Raw genomic sequence first — 21,295 nt, 5'->3', positions numbered from 1 at the left:
GGTCAACGTGAGTTCCCATATTTCCCACAGTTTTGAACGCATCCTCATCTGCAGTGTTACAGGCGGACTGACCGCACGACCACTCCTCACGTTGCTGCAGTGACACACCAGGTTCTTCCATTAGATTAATTAACGGTAAATTAACGGAAAGTCGCCGGTATGACCACGGAGGAGACGAACGTGGATCTGAAGGATGCGGAGGCCAAAGATGCTGAGCCGAAGGAGGAGGCTCAGGACTGCGCTCCGGTCGCCGCGGATGCTGATGCGACGGAGGCCGATTTGAGTGAAGCGGACCTGGACCAGGAGGAGCAGGAGAAGCTGCCGATGACCGGGGGAGTAGGAGGAGGTGAGCGGGTGGAGGAGGTTCCGTCTGCCGGGGGAGGGGAGCCGGGGGCAGCGGTGGAGAAGAACGGCTCCGTGAAGCTGAAGATCCCCGAGGAGGAGCCGGGGGAGGTGAAATTCACCGGGCTGAACAAGGAGGAGCTGATGAGGGTGGCCGGCACTCCGGGGTGAGGAGGCCCCGCGCACACACTGAACACACACTGTATACACTTTACACACTGTATTGTAGTCACAGTAATTAAGTGTGTGACTCACTGCATGTTGTAAATCACATCGAATATAGACATCACACACACACACACACACACACACACACACACACACACACACACACACACACACACACACTCATATTTGAAGGTGTGCATTTTTTAAATAATTGCAAATATAAACAAAGGGACATATCTCTCTCACACACGTATGAATGAATCAGTTGGCCTACATGTGGGCAGGGGCAACGTTTGGACAATAAAGCAGCCTTATACACACCCCCACCATCCATACAGACATTCATGTTGTAAAAAAAAAAAAAAATTAGAACACTTGTTATTGGAGGAAAGGTGTGTGTGTGTGTGTTTCTGATGTTCCCGGTGGTTCCTCAGCTGGGTGAGGACCCGCTGGGCGCTGCTGGTGGTGTTTTGGCTCGGCTGGCTGGGGATGCTGGGTGGAGCCGTGCTCATCATCCTGCAGGCGCCGCGCTGCAGGGACCTGCCCGCCATCAACTGGTGGAACGAAGGCCCGCTGTACCAGGTGGGAGACATCCAGGCCTTCAGCGACACCCGCAACCTGAAGGGTGAGGACGTCCGGGAGTTATAATCTGGGAGACTCAGAGACAGTTTGGATTCAAAGTCCTTTATTCAGCAGCAGCTCACTCTCACATCAACACATTGGTTCAAAAGGGAGAATATTAGCATCTGATATCATCTTTTTACCAGGACAAAATTAAACTAAGACAGCTAGTGTCCTAACCCTCTATCTAAACAACTGTGTCATCTTTTGCTGACTACATGTCTGCAGACATTCAGCAGAAGGAAACAGATTGAACTTTGATCTGGAAGAACCAGAGCAGAAGTCAGAGCTTTAACACACTATCTTCTTTGATCAGTGTTTCTAAAAGAGGAACACATGTGTTTTATGGCCCTGAACTCTGACATTAAAAACATTGTACTTTTTAAATTAAGACAATAAAACACCAGGTATCATGTTAGCATTGAACAAATAAAGCTACTTCGAGCCTGTGACAATGTTTACCTTCCTCAAATTAAATGGAAACAGATTAATATCCATCTGACTGAAAGGAGCAATAAACCAGCTGCAGTAGTTTTGAAGTCTCTTCTTTATAGGACAGGAAGTCAGCATAAAGACCTCAGAACTGGAGTGGTATGATCCACTTTTCTTGGTGTTTTCTAGTCTTCATCTAATATAAGAGAATAAGAGGTTTTGTCCCCCCCCCCCAGGCGTGGAGCAGAGGATCGGCAGTCTGTCTAAGCTGAAGGTCCGGGGTCTGGTGGTCGGTCCGATCCACGTGGCTCCAGCTGACAACGCCATGAGTCTGAGGTTCGAGGAGGTTTCCTCTGAGGCCGGGAGCCTGGAGCAGTTCAAGAGCCTCGTGGAGGCCGCTCACAAGAAGGGTGAGGGCCTATACTCAAGAGTGGTGCAGGAATGAGTCGTACAAACAGGAAATTAGTTCTAACGTTACCACATTTTAAAGTTTTTGGAGCGTGTTTTTGGTCATGCTGTGTGTCTCTGCAGGCATCTCTGTGGTTCTGGATCTAACTCCTAACTATCAGGGAACATCCGGACCGTGGTTCTCCAACACCAGTGTGACGAGTGTGGCCGAGAGACTCAAGGTGAATAAAAATAACCTGACTTCTACTTTGATTTATTTTCTGTTTGTAGGGTCGCTTTATTTCATTATCTTTCATGACACAATTTCCCCTCCCATCCCAAAATGGGGCAATGTGTCAGACGTTAATCCGGGCCTTTCATCCTTTATGGCTGCTTTACAGTCCGCTGAAACTCTCTGAAGACGCTCGTCATTCCCCCGTTTCTCTGAGTGACTTTTAGCACTGATCTGAGGGAGTTTGACGCCCTTGCAATGAGGCTCAACAGCATAAAAAGTGACCAGTTACTCTACAAATCCATGCTTCTTAATTAAATCAGTGAAAACAGCACTCTCAAACTTTGGAGTGCCAGCTGTCCTCGTCTCTAACAGCATCTGTCTCTCGGTCCTCAGTCTGCTCTGGTGTTCTGGATGAAGGAAGGTGTAGATGGGGTGCAGCTGTCGGGGGTGGAGCGAGTGGCCTCTGTGGTGCCGACTCTGTGGGCCGACATCCGAGCCATCATCCAGAACCGGACGGACGAGAGTCCCAACAAGAGGTCAGGAAACACACTTTAGAGAGGCCCTATGAAGTCTGCAAATGCTCAAATCCCTGTTGAGTTTCTCTCACACTCTGTCCTCATTTTTAGACCTAAATCATTTAAGGTAAACTCTCATGTGTTTGTAGAGTCCTGATCGGCGTCACTGAGCGTTCCTCGGCTGAAGACGTCTCCGCCCTCCTGTCATCCACCGGCGTCAACCTGCTGATTTCGAGGATCCTCCGCCCCGCCGCTGCCGCCGCCACGGAACACACTCAGTCCGTCCAGCTCCTCTACTCGTCCCACAGCCAGAGCCAGCTGGCCTGGAGCCTGGGGGGCCCGGCGGGGGGGCACCTAGCCTCTTTGGTGGGACCGGCACTGGTCAGACTTTACCAGCTGCTGGTGTTCACGCTGCCCGGGACCCCCGTCTTCAACTATGGGGACGAGATCGGCCTGGTGGACGAGGTGAGGACAGATTTGATGCGTTAAATTGGATCATACATCGTGGAGTTGTTGAATTGTTCATCATAATCTATAATACCTTTCTAGATATTTCACAAAAACTGTTTAAATGGGTTTGTAGTTTATCTTGACATTTACTTACCTGTGTTAAAGGACACCAAGTTTCCCAGAATGCTTTGGGACTCTGAGGAGGAGCTGAACGGGACTCTACAGGTAAACAAAGTAAAGATAGCTGCTAAGGGTAACATGAGGAGTGTCAACATTTGAATGCCTTCAACATTTGAATCTCCGCAGATCTTATTTTATCTGCTCCTGTCTTTTCTTTACCCTCCTCCTCTCTCGCTGCAGGAGGAGCGTTCTGAACGTCTGTCGCTCCAAAAGTTCTTCCGGGGTCTGAGCGAGCTGCGAGTTAAGGAGCGCTCTCTGATGTTCGGAGACTTCCTGCTGCTCTCTAACTCCTCCTCCTCGCTGGCGTACCTGCGCGTTTGGGATCAGAGCGAGCGTTACATCGCGGCCTTTAACTTCGCCGAGGCGGAGTCGGCGGTGCTGCAGCTGAGCGACGCCGCGCTGCCTCCTTGGGCCACCGTGGTCGTCAGCACCAACAGCAGCGCTCTGCCCGGCGACAGCAGCGTGGACCTGGGGGAGCTGCGGCTCGGCCCCGGGCAGGCCGCGCTCCTCAGGTTTCCCTACACAGGGTAGACGCTAGATTCATGTTCTGTTGGTCCAGGAATCATGAGGGTTAGAGCTCCATTCAGACGGGAGGAACAGCCCCGTGCTGCTCTTTAATCTATTCACTAATCAGGATCACTTTTTGACTTAATGACACAACATCTCCCTCCTGATATCGAGTGTGATTTAAAGTTTTAGATCTTTTTTTAAAAATGTTTTGATTTGTTTTAAATCATTAATTATATATGTTCAACATTTCAAAATGTTACATCATTTTAATTTATTCCAAAATAAATAAATACATAAAAATAAATATTCAGAGACAAAGTGAGAATAAACGTCCAGAAATTCTATTAGAAATCTGAATAATATTACACTTTTTATAAAGCCCCTTTCAAATGTTTTAACATAAAAAGAACACCTTTAAAAAACACAGACAGGTGCTGCCTAAAGAGGAATCAGAAATCCTTAATTGTTCCCTCCCTGGGAAATGTTACATTACAAAGAGAAACTGCAGATAAAAACCTAAACATAGTATAGCTTAAATATTCAATTATGAAGGAAGCACACATTAATGCAATCAAATAAATACACAGACATGGTAAACATGTTTTAAATAGAAAAAATAAAGTGACTTAATATCAAACAAAGGCTGGAAAATCTATCACCTCTGAATGGAGCTCAGATCCAATGATCCGGTAACGTGTTACTTAAATGTCTCTCTTCTCACGTCAGCTGTTCCTTCACGTTTACTGTTAGTGTTGAATATCTGATCATGTGATGGTACACCGGCTCACTGTCTGTGTTCAATCTGTAGAAACTAAAATAAAGATGAAGCAAATCCAATTTTTAATGTGAGTCCATAACTGATGCATGTCACAATGATTGACGTTAACCATAAAACTGCAAATTAATTAGAATTTTGTGGCAAAAATGTGACCAGCCAATCCCCAGTTGTTATTAGTTATACTGTCATAATCCATTGTGTTGCTGAACAGTATTCGATGCTTGTTGATTTGTGTTGCCTTTTAACAGAAAGCAACTTTACACTGAAACAAATGTGGAGTGACATTTACCAGGTAACAATCTCCACGCAGATATTCTCAGCAGATCTTACAGAGGATATTTCAAGTAAATTCTACTTACAGTTAAGAAGTGTTTCTAACAACAGGTATACATTAAGTAAACTTGTGTTCGGAGACTTCCTGCTGCTCTCTAACTCCTCCTCCTCCTCGCTGGCGTACCTGCGCGTTTGGGATCAGAGCGAGCGTTACATCGCCGCCTGTAACTTCGCCGAGGCGGAGTCGGCGGTGCTGCAGCTGAGCGACGCCGCGCTGCCTCCGTGGGCCACCGTGGTCGTCAGCACCAACAGCAGCGTGGACCTGGGGGAGCTGCGGCTCGGCCCCGGGCAGGCCGCGCTCCTCAGGTTTCCCTACACAGGGTAGACGCTAGATTCATGTTCTGTTGGTCCAGGAAACATGAGGGTTAGCGCTCCATTCAGACGGGAGGAACAGCCCCGTGCTGCTCTTTAATCTATTCACTAATCAGGATCACTTTTTGACTGAATGACACAACATCTCCCTCCTGATATCGAGTGTGATTTAAAGTTCTAGATCTTTAAAAAAAATGTTTTGATTTGTTTCAAATCATTTAATATATATGTTCAACATTTCAAAATGTTACATCATTTTAATTTATTCCTAAATAAATAAATAAATACATAAAAATAAATATTCAGAGACAAAGTGAGAATAAACGTCCAGAAATTCTATTAGAAATCTAAATAATATTACACTTTTTATAAAGCCCCTTTCAAATGTTTTAACATAAAAAGAACACCTTTAAAAAACACAGACAGGTGCTGCCTAAAGAGGAATCAGAAATCCTTAATTGTTCCCTCCCTGAGAAATGTTACATTACAAAGGGAAACTGCAGATAAACACCTAAACATAGTATAGCTTACATATTCAATTATGAGGGAAGCACACATTAATGCAATCAAATAAATACACAGACATGGTAAACGTGTTTTAAATTGAAAAAATAAAGTGACTTAATATCAAACAAAGGCTGGAAAATCTATCACCTCTGAATGGAGCTCAGATCTGGTAAACTACTCTTTGGTAAGCAGCTGTTTCCCTCTGTTTCCAGTGTCTATGCTAAGCTAAGCTAACCAGTCCTGTTCAGGCACCATCACTCAGAATGGTCCTCATGATTTCTCTATGGCAGCTCGTTGATACTCAGCTTCTGGTTCTCCCTGCAGCCTCTGCAGCGTCAGTAATCCCTGGGTCATGCGTCATCATTCAAACGTGTTCACAGTTTCTCCTGCAGAGGGCAGAAGGTGCACATACAATCTCAGGAATCTGAAACTGCACCATGAACTGCAGTAATGACCAAGTGGATAAAGTACACAGATATTAAACTCAAACTCAAACTACTCTTTCTAATACAGGGTTTAAGATACACACACTTGTATATAATGGCGTTTAACTGGGTTTATATGTGCTGCAATGGTCAGTCAACTGGGATTATGGGTTTTAATTCTGTTCTTGGTTTTTTCTTTTAATGCCATCAACCTGCCAGGAAATGCAGATGATAATTAGGCTCTAAATCTGGTACATTTACATAATGGACTCAAGTACTCGTGGTAATTCATGTGCATTGTTGCAATTTACCATCTTAAGGGTTTTGTTTATTTCCACAACAAATACATTGCTTTTTTAAGTTTATTATTTATTGCAAGGTGCCTTTTAAACAAAATAAAATATTGTAATTAACATTTAAATTTAAATAGACACAGTGTAGGAAGAGAGCAAATATAAAAAAGCATAGAAGATAATAACATCACTGAGGAGAGAGGAGAACTGGCACAGAGGATGAATGAACCTCTTTATGGGCAAATACTGAGTAATGCATATTCAAATGTTGCATTTCTGTGTGTTATTATTTTGCACAATGAAAAGGATTCACCTTATCTCTGCAGTTTTCTTCCTCACTGTCTTTCATAATTAAAAATGGTCTCCTGATTCCTGAAGCTACACCCAGACTCCATCCTCCCTCCACCTTCCTGTGGTTAAAGTTGGAGTTGAATCGACAGCGACACGACGGAGAGCAACATCGATCTGTCACAAACACCCACACATATTCATGTTCTTCTTCAGGGGACAGGGAAGCCGCTCAGAGCAGCGATGAATAACAGATGTTTTATATTCTGGAGAACCTCAGAACAACCCGCCCCCGACCATCAATAAAGCAGAAGCCCTCAGGTGGAGACAGGTAATAACAAGCGCCTCACATTCAGGAGCTGCTTCTGAATGTGTTTCATACAGCTGATCAGAACAGAACCTCAGGACTCAAACAACCTGTTAGCAGCATGAAACACTACAGAACAAGGAGGAGGAGTAGAAGAAGAAGAAGAAGAAGAAGAAGAAGAAGAAGAAGAAGAAGAAGAAGAAGAAGAAGAAGAACAAGAACAAGAAGAACAAGAACAAGAACAAGAACAAGAACAAGAACAAGAACAAGAACAAGAAGATCAACAAAAAGGGGGACGAGGAGAGGATGAAGGAGAGGAAGTCAAAAAGGAGGACGAGGAGAAATACAAGTAGACGGCAGAACAACCGGGAGACAAACTAAACGAAGAAGAATGAGGAGAACAAGAAGAAGAAGAGCTAGAAGGAGGAGATGAAGAACAAGGAGATGAAAAACAAGAAGGGGGACGAGGAGAATAAGAATAAGGACACCAAGAATTAGTAGGAAAATGCGGAGGAGGAGAGGAACTACAAGGAGACGAAGAAGAAGGAGAAGAAGAATGATGAGATTAAGAAGAAGAAGGATAACGAGAAGATGAAGAATAAGATTTAGGAGACAAAGAAGAAAAACATGGGGACGAAGAACAAGTAGAAGAACGAGGAGATCCAGAAAAAAAATCGAGGATATAAAAAACAAGGAGAACAAGGAGCCAAAGACGGAGTAAGCAGGTGTAGAAGAAGAAGCCTTGCTTGATGGCTGCAGTTCCAGTAACAGGAGCGTTCATGAGATGATTGTCTCCATGTCAGAGGGATCCTGTATTTATCCCTCTGTTAGCCTCAGGCGGCTCCCTGATTACACTTCTCCTCATTAGCAGGTTAACGAGGTTAACGAGGACTTAATGACATCAGCAGAACCAGCAGATGGACGGATTCTGTCTCCATGAGGTTATCAGGAAAGATGGAGGCCAGGTTCACTTTAGTTTCCCAGTAATTAGTTAGTGAGAGAGTTCATTGCGTAATTTGAGGTCACATGACACGCTGGTCAGTGACTGTGATTTACTTCTTGGAAAGGGAAGACATTTTCCTGCGTTGGAATGGATGATATTTGGAGATACTTGGGAAGGGGGAAACTGTTGGGAAGTGAAGACATCTTTGGGAGGTGAAGACATTTTTTAGGAGGTGAAGACATCTTTAGGAGGTGAAGACATCTTTAGGAGGTGAAGACATCTCTGAGAGGTGAAGACATCTTTAGGAGGTGAAGACATCTTTAGGAGGTGAAGACATCTCTGAGAGGTGAAGACATCTTTAGGAGGTGAAGACATCTCTGAGAGGTGAAGACATCTTTGGAAAGTGAAGACATCTTTAGGAGGTGAAGACATCTTTGCAAAGTGAAGACATCTTTGGAAAGTGAAGACATCTTTAGGAGGTGAAGACATCTTTGCAAAGTGAAGACATCTTTGGAAAGTGAAGACATCTTTAGGAGGTGAAGACATCTTTGGAAAGTGAAGACATCTTTAGGAGGTGAAGACATCTTTAGGAGGTGAAGACATCTTTAGGAGGTGGTCCTTTTGTACCACTTGTAACACCTATAAATAACCATAGGTTGATTCGTGCTTTAAAATCAGTGTGTCTGGGTTAGCTTAGCTTAGCACTCAGCCGGGCAGAGCTCCATCCAAACAGGAAAACTCTCCCTAACTTTTCCATTCCTCTCAGCTCTCTGCATTATTGACGAGGGGCAGATTTCTGCTCTGTTAATAATGGATAGAGATGTTGACTTCAGTGAAGACCGTCTAACTGCTGAAACAGGATATCCCTGCTCTGCTTTGGTACAAAAACACTTTCCCTTTTTTGCTCCACTTCCTCTCAGACGAGAGAGGTCGTAGAGAGTGTAAGCAGCTCCCTTTGTCTTCCTCATCTTTAACATTAGAATATTTATTTACAGTGAGGTTCACTTCCACACACACTCCTGCTTTAAACAGGAATACATTTAGTTTCTTAGGGATAAAATGCTAACTCATTTCTGGATTTTATGACTCATTCCTACACCACTCGCTACATTTAGTCATTTTTGATCACGATTTTTTATTTGTCCATATAAGTGTATGGGTTATTAATGTGTGTGTGTGTGTGTGTGTGTGTGTGTGTGTGTGTGTGTGTGTGTGTGTGTGTGTGTGTGTGTGTGTGTGTGTGTGTGTGTGGGAAGAAAGGGGATGCTCAGGTGTAATATATTCCAGAATCTGAGGTAAGCAGGGAGTCATGGGTAAGGAATTGGTGATGACATGCCTCTCTAATCCCATTGTTGTTTCTGTTATTGTGATGAAAGCGCTCTCTACAGGAAGACATAAACCTGACTGTGTGATTAATACTGATGAATATCAACGCCTTCACAATAGATTTCACGTGACATCAGTTTGTAACGCTCAGTGTCAGTGGGTTCAAAGAGAAAACCGGATTCACACAGAGATTAAAGCGATCCTGCAGCTTCTGTTGCTTGATGTTTATCCTGAAAATGGTCTTACTGTTTTTAAATGATCTTTGTATTCCAGAAATGTCCTCTTGTATTCAATACTGTCCTCACTTGCAGAAAACATCCTCAACAGCAAGACTTGTCTTAACTTCCTTAGACCCTCCTTGTTCTTGTTCTCTGGTTGTGGCCTTTCTGCCTATTAAAAGCTCAGTTCAGTTCCCACTTATTGCCACAGAGAACTTCAGATCGGACTGACTGGTACACTTGTTTTATGCTCGGAGGTTAGCAGGAACAAACACACTCCTCAACTTCTTTGGACACACAAGCTCCTCCATTAACGAGCTCCTCCATTAACGAGCTCCTCCATTAACGACCTCCTCCATTAACGAGCTCCTGGGAGAGTTTGTAAACCTACAGCCTGCAGGTTATTGAGTCCTGATGGCCTCTTAGACTCCTCTTCTGTCCATAAAGGCTTTATACCACAGAGCAGAAGCTTTAATGTAAAGACGTATTTTTCATTTTTGGTTTATAGTCTGTTTTGGGAAAAATCTCCCTATTTTCAGAATATATTCAATTCTTTTAAAAAATGCTCAATTTTTGTATAATGACCTATTTTATTTTTTACTAAATTGATTTGTAAATTGATTTGTTTTTGATTACTTTTTCTTATTCCTTAATTTTAAAAACATCACGATTTTTTTTTTTAAATACACACATTTTGGAAAACCACCATCCTTTAAAAAAATACTGAATAATTGGGGAAATCACAACTTTAACAACTTGGTTTTAAATGGTGAAAAATGCAGTCATTTTTCACAAAATTACCTTGTATTTAAAATATTGAGTCATTATTTTATTTATTATTGTATGTTTCTTTATCAGATCCTAATTCTCAGTTAAAGGAAGAATGTACTGTTCGACATTTTAGTTTGATCCACGTTTTTTTCTGTATCAACACCATTTGACCATTCGTTTTTCACTCCTTACAAGTTTTTAATTGTTTACGTTTTTTTTAAAATAAAGTTTGAAAGAAACTCTCGGCTAAATACGAAAAACATGCATCTCACGTGATCTTGAAACCACGCGAGAACACACCTTATAAACGGGGGAAAAGACACGCCTCTGTTTAGCCAAACAATGAAAGTGTAATGAGATCCCAACTCAGATAAAACTGACAGCCGGGGAGATGAAGAGGAATCAGCAACGCACCTTTACAAAGGTCAGTAAATATAACCCCACATGTGAGTAAATAATGCTGCTCTGTAGAATATGCTAAATGTAAGAAGTAAGGAAGCATTGTCGAACAGGGAAGATGTCTTAAAAAAGGTGTGTGTCTTTACCTGTGTGTGTGAAATATAGATTCAGATCCGTGTGTTTTTGGGCAGTCGGAGAGCTGCCGAAATGTTTCACACTCACAGAGGGAATTCTGTTTCTGTAGACATCTTCAACAACATCCTGTCAAAGTGAGGGGTTGTGTTAGTTAAAAAGAGAGCTTAACTTTAGTCCATGAATGATTGATCAGTGTTTGTTTTAACATACAGTCAGGAGGAGCTGATGTAAATGCTACTGTAAAGAACGTTTCTCCTGCCCCTCATGAACTCTGCAGGCTCCTGAAGGCAGCAGGATGACTGTGGATGAATCTGCAGCCATGCGATGTTTATTTTAGTTTATTAAGATAGGGACAACACAATGCTTCAGAATAACAATTGAGTGTATTCGTTTTTACTGCAATCTTTAACATTTGTACCCCATGACCCAAAGCTTCTTATCTGTCTGTGGACACTTTGAATTCACTTCACATATCTAACACTCTGAAAGTGTTCCAAAATGAACAGTTCAGCATGAAAATGAAACGTTATGTGCAACAAACAGCTTTATGATGTATATTCCTGGGTCAGTTTAATAAAGTAAACTTTGATTTATTCCTCTGCTGCAGGCGGACATTAATATATAAAGCAGGGAGCGTTTATATAAGTTTCATACATATGCAGCCGATCTATTGTGGATGTCAACCTTTATAGCCTGCAGGATTAAACATAGAGAGCTATAAATAAATAACTATAAATTCCCTATAAATAACAAGTACATCTGAGAACGTGCCAGCAGGGAAGTTTCAGCCAAGAGACAAAGATATAAGACACAAAATGGAAATGGTCAGTGTTTGATGAGTAAAAACAACAACGTTTGATGAACGTATTTCACTGATTTGATCCAAATGACTGTTGGACATCAGGCTTTAATTGAGTTGTGTTTGTGTCCGTTTTAATTAAGGCTGATTGTTTGGTCAACAAACAGAGAATTAGGTTTGTTTTCATGCGAGAAATCAATTCAAACAGATCCTTGCTTAACGTGTGCTCGTGCATATTTTATTCAGTAGCAAATTGATAAATTGAAGGGGAAAAAATGACTTTGGAAATGGTCTTCTTCTTCCTTACCTCAGCTGTATGGCTCTGGGAACATCTGTCCAGCTGCACTTTTATTGTGAATCTGGGTTTAAAACCTGAGCTGTGTGGAACGATATATCCTATTTTGCCCCGATAGGGTGGTGCAGAGTTTACGTTTTTTTTTTGACCTCTCCCTGGCTCCTCCCTCAACAAAAAGCCAATGATATTTTTCCAATGGATTTTGGAATATTGCAGAAAATAATCTCTGTGGCAAACACACATTTAAGATCCTTGCATGTTTTGTTCAGCAGGATGATCTCCACAAGACTTCACGTCACCACCGCTAAGCTAAAGGCGGCCAATGTTGTGCGTGCTGGCGTTCAGTCGTCTCACTCAGACACTTGTTGGCAACCGCAGTTTTTAAATTCACCAGTGGGGTATTTACTGACAGATTTTATGTTGTGGAACAAAACGTTAAAATCTCTTCAGCTCAGTTAGCCACTGACCTCATTTTAGGCTAACAACCAAAAACACATTAAAAAAACATTGAATTCCAGGCGAGAAAGCCAGAAGTGCTGAAATTCTGACTCATTTAGGACTCATTCCTGCACTCCTCAATAGGGGTAGCAGTAGCTCGATCCATTGGGACTTGTCTTTGGAGAGGTGCCCTTGAGCAAGCCACCAAACCCCAGAACATCTATAGCAGTTTTCCACTGCTCCTCGTACTAGGATTGGTTTAAAGCACAGTCCTAACTGGCTGTGAGGCGGTGAGGTGGTCTTCCAATCATACTATTGTGGGTTCGATCCCAGCCCCTGCAGTCAACAGGTCATGTATACTAAACCCCACTTAATGATTACTACATTACTTGAGCATGTGGTTCCTCTGCCTGTGAATAAATGGGTGATTGCTGACTTGAAAAGCACTTTGAGGAGTCGTAAAGACCGGATAAAGTGCTATAAAAGGCTGAAATGTTGATTTGATTGGACTGGATTCCTTTCTTTTCATCAAATCAACAACTTTTCTGAAGCTAAAAGAAAAATAATAGCCCATCAACGTTACTAATGGGGCTACATGTTTGATTGTCAGGATGCAGTGACGAGGGTAAATTAAAGTCAGGCCACTGCTCCCAGCGGCAGGATCAGCACCATGAACAGCGTCAGATTCAACACATGCACATCTCTGAAGTTGGCTATTTCTGATTATTTGGCACGTTGTTTTTGAAGTCTGTAAACAGATGCTCTGAAATTTTAATGAACGACTCTTTCATGTATTCAACAGAGGTTTGAATATTTGATCTAATTCTTAAAAGTACTCGCTCTGCTTTCCGCAGCCGTCCTGATATCTCTCTCTTTATGGCATCGCCAGCTGGAAACTTCTCAGCAAACAGTGTGCTTCTTTTGGGATTGTTTTTCCAGTGTCAATTTTTAATTTAATTGCTAGTTTTTCACTTTGAGTTTCCGGCAGACTTATGTAAGGTTGGTGGGTGGACATGCATGGTGGGTCCGGGGGCTTTCTGCACTGGAAGATAATGTTGTACATTTTAAGGTTGAATCCAAAAATCTGGTGCACTTTGAAAATCTAGATCTATGAAGAACTTTTTGCTTTATTGAGAAATGTAATCATAAACACAATGGATGTATATAATTTGAATGCAGGACTTGTAGCAGTGGTGGCCTTTACTATTTAAATAAAATATAGGATAACTTTTCTACCACTACAATAGTGGATTAAAACAGCCATTCATTCTTGTTTTTCCAGGAATTTGTTAAACCTTCAACCACGTTTTGATAGACACTTGAAGTTCGTTTTTATCTTTAATTTCTGAAAATTACGAAACAAATTGGAGAATACATGAATTAACCTGTTGATTATAGAACAGAACGCCTCAGAAAAAGTAAGATACAGCAGAATTTGACATTTAAATCAAAATCAATCCATCTTATACTTATTCTTCATCTAATATTACCTATTTATCTGTGTCAATCAACAATTTATCAATATTATATATGTTTTCTGTAAGACCCGATCTGTTTTCGCCTTAGCCAGGATTCCCGGGAAAAAAGGAACACACGTGCAGTGAGGGCTCGCGCTGTCATTTTCCACCCCGCGTGCCTCCTACAGTTGTCTCGTGAGATGTTTTTTTATGTAATTATTTTACAGTCACGGTCAGAAACCGAAACCAGCGGATTGTGCTCGTGATGTTTTTCGCGTGGCAGATACCGCTTGACGTCAAAGCACCTGCCGTTAGTGCCGAGGACACCGGAAAAAGATTTTCAAAGTAAAAGCCTGCTGTTGGAATTTGGTCATAAATAAAAGATTATGTAACAAACTTCCCCAAAACTAATAAAGATCATATTTCCACTTCCTGCAAGAACACGAAGTAACACCAATATAAATATAGATAAAGACTGAAGTGGATAAGGGAAAACACTTTCATAAAAGAAAAAAGTACTAAAAGTAGTTAGAAGTCAAATAAAAATTGAATAATACTCTATTTTGACCAGTTTCACCCTAAACTGGCTTTTATTACCATGTTTAATTACTTCAGTAAAAGTCTTTAGAAACAACTAAGACTGAGGAAAAACTAAGGTTCTATTTGTGTATTACTTATGATTAGTGGTGGAAAGGACCTATGCACATCTACTCAAGTAGTGTGCTTAGGTACACATTTGAGGTACTTGTACTTTACTTTTTGTGCCACTTTATTTTACTATACTACTAAACTATACTTACAACATTCTTACAATTCAGAGTGAAATATTGTACTTTTTACTTCACTATTCAACAATTTTAATTACTTCACAACATGCAGTTTAACATGTTTAAACACAGAAAATATGAATCACTTTTGAAATATGATGTCTGTAGATCAAACTAAACATTAAGCACCTAAACACTGGTGGTTTGACAGAAAATTAATTGGCAGCAATTTTGCTAATTGTTTATTTTGTATGTAAAACATTAAATAGTTCCAGCTTTTCAAAATGGGAAGATTTGCAACTTCTTTTTCTGCAAGAGTTTTTTTTTCTGCAAAAAGTACTTTTACTCCCCATACTTTCACTACATTTTCCGAATTATACCTAAATATTTTTAGTTAAGAACCATTCTCAATACAGGACTTTGACTTGTAATGGAGTATTTTTACAATGTAGTATTGCTACCTTTACAGGAAAGAATCTGAATACTTTTTCCACCTCTGCTCATGATTCATCGGATGGTGAACATACTGTTTGTTCACCTCTGTTCTACATTAAATACCGTTTTACTCCAGAAGTGAAACGTTTAGACGTTTTGAATCAGCCCTACAAAGATTACAACGATTGGTCACTGGTTTTATTTTGAAAGGGTTTTTCCGGAAGAGGTACCCAAGTCCACTCTGATCGACTTCACCGCTCGGTTCGCTCCGTGACGTCTCTCACCGGTAAAAATCCACCGACGACTTTACCGGACTGAACGCTTCTCCTCCTTCTGAGCTCAGAGTGGCATCACGGAGCCCCAACTATCTGCATCCATACCCCGGCCTGAAGCAACGTGACAAGCCGCTGAACACCCGCTTTTACCCTCAGGATGGAGGATGTAACTCCGGTACCAAATAACGGACAAGGAGCCCCGTGGACACGGCGGAGGGGCAGCGGGGACTTGTGAACATCCTCCCGGTGGAAGGATACTGTCACACCGGCGTGTTTTATGCTGAATTTTAATCTTTTTCCTACAATGTCACCATCAAGGAGACGCGGCTGAGGCACCTGCTCTTCTTTTTCCCGGGTCTTCGCTGACCATTAACCTCCTCAACGGTTTCCAACGGCTAACGTTAGCTCCGGTATGAGCAGAACCGAACCTTCCTGTCACATCTGACCCGGGTCTGGGGGGGTGGTAGGCGGCAGGCTGCTGCTGGTGGTGGTGGGGGACACAGTTTGTGGATGAGAACCGGTCACCGGGCCGGATTCCGTACGGAGCGGAGGAGGTGGAGGAGGAGGGAGGAGCAGAAGCTGCGGGGAACCGATCTGACAACCTCATCCCCGGGGGGAGAGAAGCAGCGAGGCGGCCAGAGGAGGATGTGAAGATGGGTCTAGTTTTCGGTCTCCTGTGGCTGTTTACCGGCTTCTTGCAGGGCGTGCACGGCCAGGGCGTGTACGGTAAGGAAGTCATTAATAATATGATGTACATTTACACATATTAATACCCGTTAACTGTGATTTGAATACGGTTTAAAAAACGGCCGCAGTGCAACACAGGCAGCGTTTAACCCGGAAAACCACCATCAGCAACTTGACCTTGTGAGGGATTTAGCGTGTGCAGGCTAACACACACACACACACACACACACACACACACACACACACACACACACACACACACACACACACACACACACACACACACACACACACAAACAAAATAACACTGAATATGTGTTCTTAATTGTACTGGTCATGAAGTGAAGGAAGGGACAAAAAATACTCAAGTTATGAACCTTGTCGAAATGCTTGTGTGTGTGTGTGTGTGTGTGTGTGTGTGTGTGTGTGTGTGTGTGTGTGTGTGTGTGTGTGTGTGTGTGTGTGTGTGTGTGTGTGTGTGTGTGTGTGTGTGTGTGTGTGTGTGTGTGTTGCTCATTCAGTCATATTACATTCATGCCTGGCCTGAAGGCACAACAGGTAGTGCTACAACCACCACACACACCTGGGAAGAGGGTGATGGTGATCCCTGTAGTAATTCTGCAGTGCCCTGATAACAGACATGAATAGCTGTCCTGACGCCGTCATGGTTCACGTGTTTCTGTGTGGAACAGTTATGCAGGTCTACATGTCTCTGTGGTACTCAGTATGTTTGAGGGACTCTGTCTCTGCAGGTCTACATGCTGGGACTCGGTGTCCCAGTAAACGCTGACAGGTTGTACTGCTTCATTTTTACCCTCTATGACAGCTGGAATATTTGGGTCCCTGTGGGAACTTAAAATAAGCTCTGATTGACCTTTAATACGGTTTCTATTATTATGAAAATGAAATAATCCTCCTCTTTGGGCCTTCTGTTTGTTTACCTTTTTAATAATCTAATCCTGTCATTTTTTACAATACATACTCTATATAGCTATAAATATGTGATTTGGGGTGAAGTATCTTGCCCGAGGACACTTCGAACCCCTGACCCTATCATTGGTAGATGCCGTTTATTCACCCTATTTTTCTGCTTGTATCACACTTTGAAAATGTGTCTGCATCCAAATCCATGGTCCTGTAAAGTAGAATCTGGCTAAATCCGTAAAGATCCTAATGTCCTCTTAGTCCTACTAGCTTTTTCTCGACTTAGCATGTCCCGGTCTCCATCTACAGCTGTCATACAGTGACTGAAGCATGGAACATGGTTTCACTTAAATCCCTTTCTTACAGTCGATCACATAATATCACATAGGTGAGCCACCTCCACCTGCTGATGTAGATTATGCAATGTGGATGAAATCTCTGAAACATAAAGCTCTAAGTGGACCTTGAGTGGCTCTTGCCAAGGTCAATAACTTCCCTAAAGATAATTATTTTTTTATATCTCCTCCTGTAGAGTGTTGTTGGAGGAGCCTGGGATACAAGATTTTCATTGTCAACATATACGTTGTATATGCTGTGCATATGACCAATAAAACCTTTGAACCTTTGATTTTCTCCTTGACAAAAGAAATCCAAAGGTCCTCTCTTATACGTACAAGCTTTGAACCCCGTCTCGTGGTCTTCTTCAGCAGATTACTTTGCTCAGTAATAATAATAATGAATAATTCATGGTATTTATTTAGCGCTTTTCCAAGTGCTACACTACATTATATTACATGTTCCTTATCAGACATGCAACACATTCAATACTGTGGACAATCCCACCAGGAGCAAGTAGGGGTGAAGGGTCTTGCCCGAGGACACGGCAACATGCTGACTGCAGTGGGGGTCAAGATGGGATTGAACCGGTGCTCCCCTGATCTGAAGATCCCCTGATCTTAACTACCCACTGCGCCACAGCAAGCCCCCACAGTTCTGAACTTGTTTTGCCTTGAGTGAAATTTGGTACTGGAGTACCACATAGAGCAGTTCAGAGAGGACTTATTCCAGCCGACACAGAAGTTAGCTCTGAAATGGTGGACAGAAAGCAGTGGGATTTTTAGATTGGATTTTGGAATATTGCAGAAAGTAATGCTGATGACCAACACACGTTTATGATACTTACTCTTTATGATTTTCTGAACCTTTAGGCTATAAAGGAACTACATTTACAGGTTATAGGACTCATTCCTGCACCACTCAATGTCTCTTGATGATAGCAGTATTAGACGAGTCATGTGCTGTGGGGAGGTGTCAGTACCTCAGGCTGTAGGGACTTGTCTTTGGAACCAGAGCTTCACTGGATCATGTCCCGTTCAGACCAAGTGCAGAGTGTGAAGTAGTGGTGTGTGTATCTCAACCCTGTGTGTGTAATATAAATAACAGCACAGTGATGAACTGAGTCTTCCCTTGCGGATTAGTACATCTCAGTCTTAGTAATGTTCCTGATACAGTACTCTAATATTTCATCTACTAACTGTGCTGCACTAACATCTTCTTGGCATCACCTGAGGCATCTTATTTAAATTCTTATTTTACATTCAGCGGATTTTTAGAAAAACCGAGTTCCGCCCACATAACGCTTTTGACGGTGAATTATTTTTTCTCCATATTTCATTGATTCAGTTTTGTTCGTTTATGTTGTTTATTTCCCCGACATGGAGGCTTAATTGGTGTTTCAAAGCCTTCCTCACCCTGCCAGCAGTGTAATTATGATGCATAAATACTTAAACCTTATTTATTCATCTATTTATGTATGTGTTGGCCTGAAACACAAATCTGGAATATCCACCAGCAGCAGTAATATAAACTCCCAAGATGTTGCTTAAATTCACAGAAAAAATAACAATAAGTATGTATCCTCGGCGTCCTCTGTGGCTGCTGCAGCCTGGATGGGTTTCAGAGTCCTTCTTCAACTTTAATTATGTATTTTATGATCTTATCCTACGTTACCTCTATGGTTCTCTTCAGTGGAACGGGGGCCAGCACTGACCTTTATTGTACAAATGAAATATTCCTTTATTAATACTTCTGAAAGTGCAGCATGTTTTAATAAAGTCTCTGTTTAATCTCAGTAAATATACATTGTTAAAGCTGTAATACCCTTTATAGTACTCTCATCTGCCGTTATGGTGTTTTATTCTGACTGTAACGCTGCTGTGATATTTGCAGGTGGGACTTCCAGTAAACTGATCTGTGTCGCTTCAGTTTTATTAATCGAGTACACTTTGATTTTCTGCCCTGTGTGTGCCGTCTGTGTTAAACCCTCAGTCCTGGTTCTTCCTCCCTCTGAAGGAAACCTCTAGAAGGAAAGGACTTTGTATTTGAGGCCACAAGCAGTGCAGCTGCATGAAGTATTTAAAGGAGGCAGTAGTGTCAGTGGAAATGCAGTAATGTTGCAGTAGTACTGGAGCTTTTATCCTCGATTCTTTTCACATGTTAGTCACCAACCAACCAACCAACCAACCAACCAACCAACCAACCAACCAACCAACCAAATCTGCCAAATTCTTACCTTCAGCACATAACTATTTTCTTAGCTATTTTTCACATCATTTGATTTGCATGATATTTTACAATTAAGGTTTCAGATTCTAAATTGAATCATGTTTATTCTCAAGATACTTTTCCAACCAGCATGAGTATAACCACAATCATAGCCATGTAACAGCAAACACCAGTTGACTGCTACACTTACTTAAGAATCACACGTTTTATTGGGGAGCCACTCAAATAACCGCCTGCGGTTCACAATGACTCATTACGTTAAACACCTGTCATTATCCCTGCCTGTGCAAAGTGCTTTATAAATAGTACACACCTTTTTATATATTTCAATTTGTACGGAAACCAATGCTTTGACTGATTTCCACAAGGAGTTTCCTCCAGCTCTGAACTATTCTCAAAATGTACGATACCTTCATGAGACCTTTGGTTTGTTGTGTTACATTAAATACAGGAGGAAAAACCAGATGTTCAAAGCTCTTAAATGTCCAACTATTTAAATACTTCCTTATTTAGATTACAATTTTGCTGGTTTTAAACACAAACTATCTGACATTACAGGATGCTGAAGATGTTTACTGTAAAATCCATATACATCTTCTCACTGTTCCTTCCAATGGCTGATTCCCCCTGCAGGATGATCAACTACAAATAACTATTTAAGATTGGCAGCCGCGGTCTCACACAGATGCTGATGCTGACTCACCGTTATTAAAGCGTGATGACAGTGCTTCCTGTGACGTCCAATGACACGCTCAGATTATCTGTAATCTTATATGTCACAGATTAGAGGGAGAGGAGGCGTATTACATCACACACACTGTTACTTACATCCGCACAGTTTAGTGTGCTGACGTCTCTGAGCAAGCTTTCACTCATAATTCCACTTCCTGTTGTGAGGGGATCTGTCTGCAGGGATGCAACAGAAGGAAGGAAGGATGAAGGGAGGGAGGATTAGGATGCAACATCTGTGCGTTGCTTTACATTAGGTAGAGGATGGAGACTGACGTCCTTAGATTCCGGCCTTTGAGTTGAGTTTCTGTGCGGTTTGTAAATATATCTGACTTTGTGGTTCATTAATTACTTCGTGTATTGAAATAAAATTCCTCTCCAGGTTCAAATGTTTAAAACATAACGGATGTGTAAAATGTGAACGTATATTTGTTCTTTATTCTTAAATGAAACCTACATTTCTTTGGGTTCGAAACTGCTGGTTGGTTCTCGATAGGTCACTGTGACATGTATTGCTGTTTACTGACATTCTGGACACAATTATGAATTGATGAATCAATGAAATTATTGGTAAATGTATTTAAAATGACGGTAATACGGCTTTTTCTGAGAGCTTAAGACTTGTTTCAGTTGTTTCCATTGAGGAGTGAGCTCTGTGCATGGGAGCGACTCCAGAAAAAGTGCTTCACCCAGCGCTGAATGCTCCGCCATTTCTGTGCCGCAGCTCCTCGCGCTTCAACTTGAAAATATATGAACTTTTCAGATCAGTGCCGATGATTTCAGGGTAGAAATCTGGGAAAAGAAGCTTGTTTTTGACCGTGTCCTTCAGACAGAAACCTGTAAAGCAACAAAGACTGAAAAGCTTATTTCTTTGAGCAGTTGTTGGACGTTTCTGCCGCTGAGTGTTATCTCCTCGCTCGTTCAGACAAAGTGTAAGAGCACAAATATTCCTCTGGTGCTCAATGTGGGAATTTCCAACAAATTTAAAGCCCAAATAGATGTAATAGGCGAAGGGGACGAAGCTAATCCGTCCTATAAAAGCGGGGATA

At 41.9% G+C, this 21,295-nt stretch overlaps 2 protein-coding genes across 2 annotated transcripts in view; both read left to right on the top strand.

The window, feature by feature from the left end:
- The first annotated feature begins 45 nt into the window (after positions 1 to 45).
- slc3a2b (solute carrier family 3 member 2b) lies at positions 46 to 4,677 on the top strand. Its single transcript, XM_063909166.1, has 8 exons — positions 46 to 509; positions 945 to 1,135; positions 1,800 to 1,973; positions 2,095 to 2,192; positions 2,579 to 2,721; positions 2,850 to 3,165; positions 3,316 to 3,375; positions 3,511 to 4,677. The coding sequence occupies exons 1-8, from the start codon at positions 160 to 162 to the stop codon at positions 3,859 to 3,861; spliced, it is 1,683 nt and encodes a 560-aa protein (XP_063765236.1). The 5' UTR covers positions 46 to 159; the 3' UTR covers positions 3,862 to 4,677.
- Positions 4,678 to 15,365: 10,688 nt separating this feature from the next.
- The window catches only part of mdga2a (MAM domain containing glycosylphosphatidylinositol anchor 2a), a 69,284-nt gene continuing 63,354 nt past the window's right edge, over positions 15,366 to 21,295 (top strand). The window contains exon 1 of the mRNA XM_063909196.1: positions 15,366 to 16,067. Within this exon, the coding sequence (XP_063765266.1) occupies positions 15,995 to 16,067 (73 nt within the window). The 5' untranslated portion in view covers positions 15,366 to 15,994. The remainder of the gene's footprint in view (positions 16,068 to 21,295) is intronic.

This window comes from Eleginops maclovinus, chromosome 19 (assembly GCF_036324505.1).
Source record: "Eleginops maclovinus isolate JMC-PN-2008 ecotype Puerto Natales chromosome 19, JC_Emac_rtc_rv5, whole genome shotgun sequence".
Classification (NCBI taxonomy): Eukaryota; Metazoa; Chordata; class Actinopteri; order Perciformes; family Eleginopidae; genus Eleginops; species Eleginops maclovinus.
This window is presented reverse-complemented; position numbering and strand designations above follow the sequence as displayed.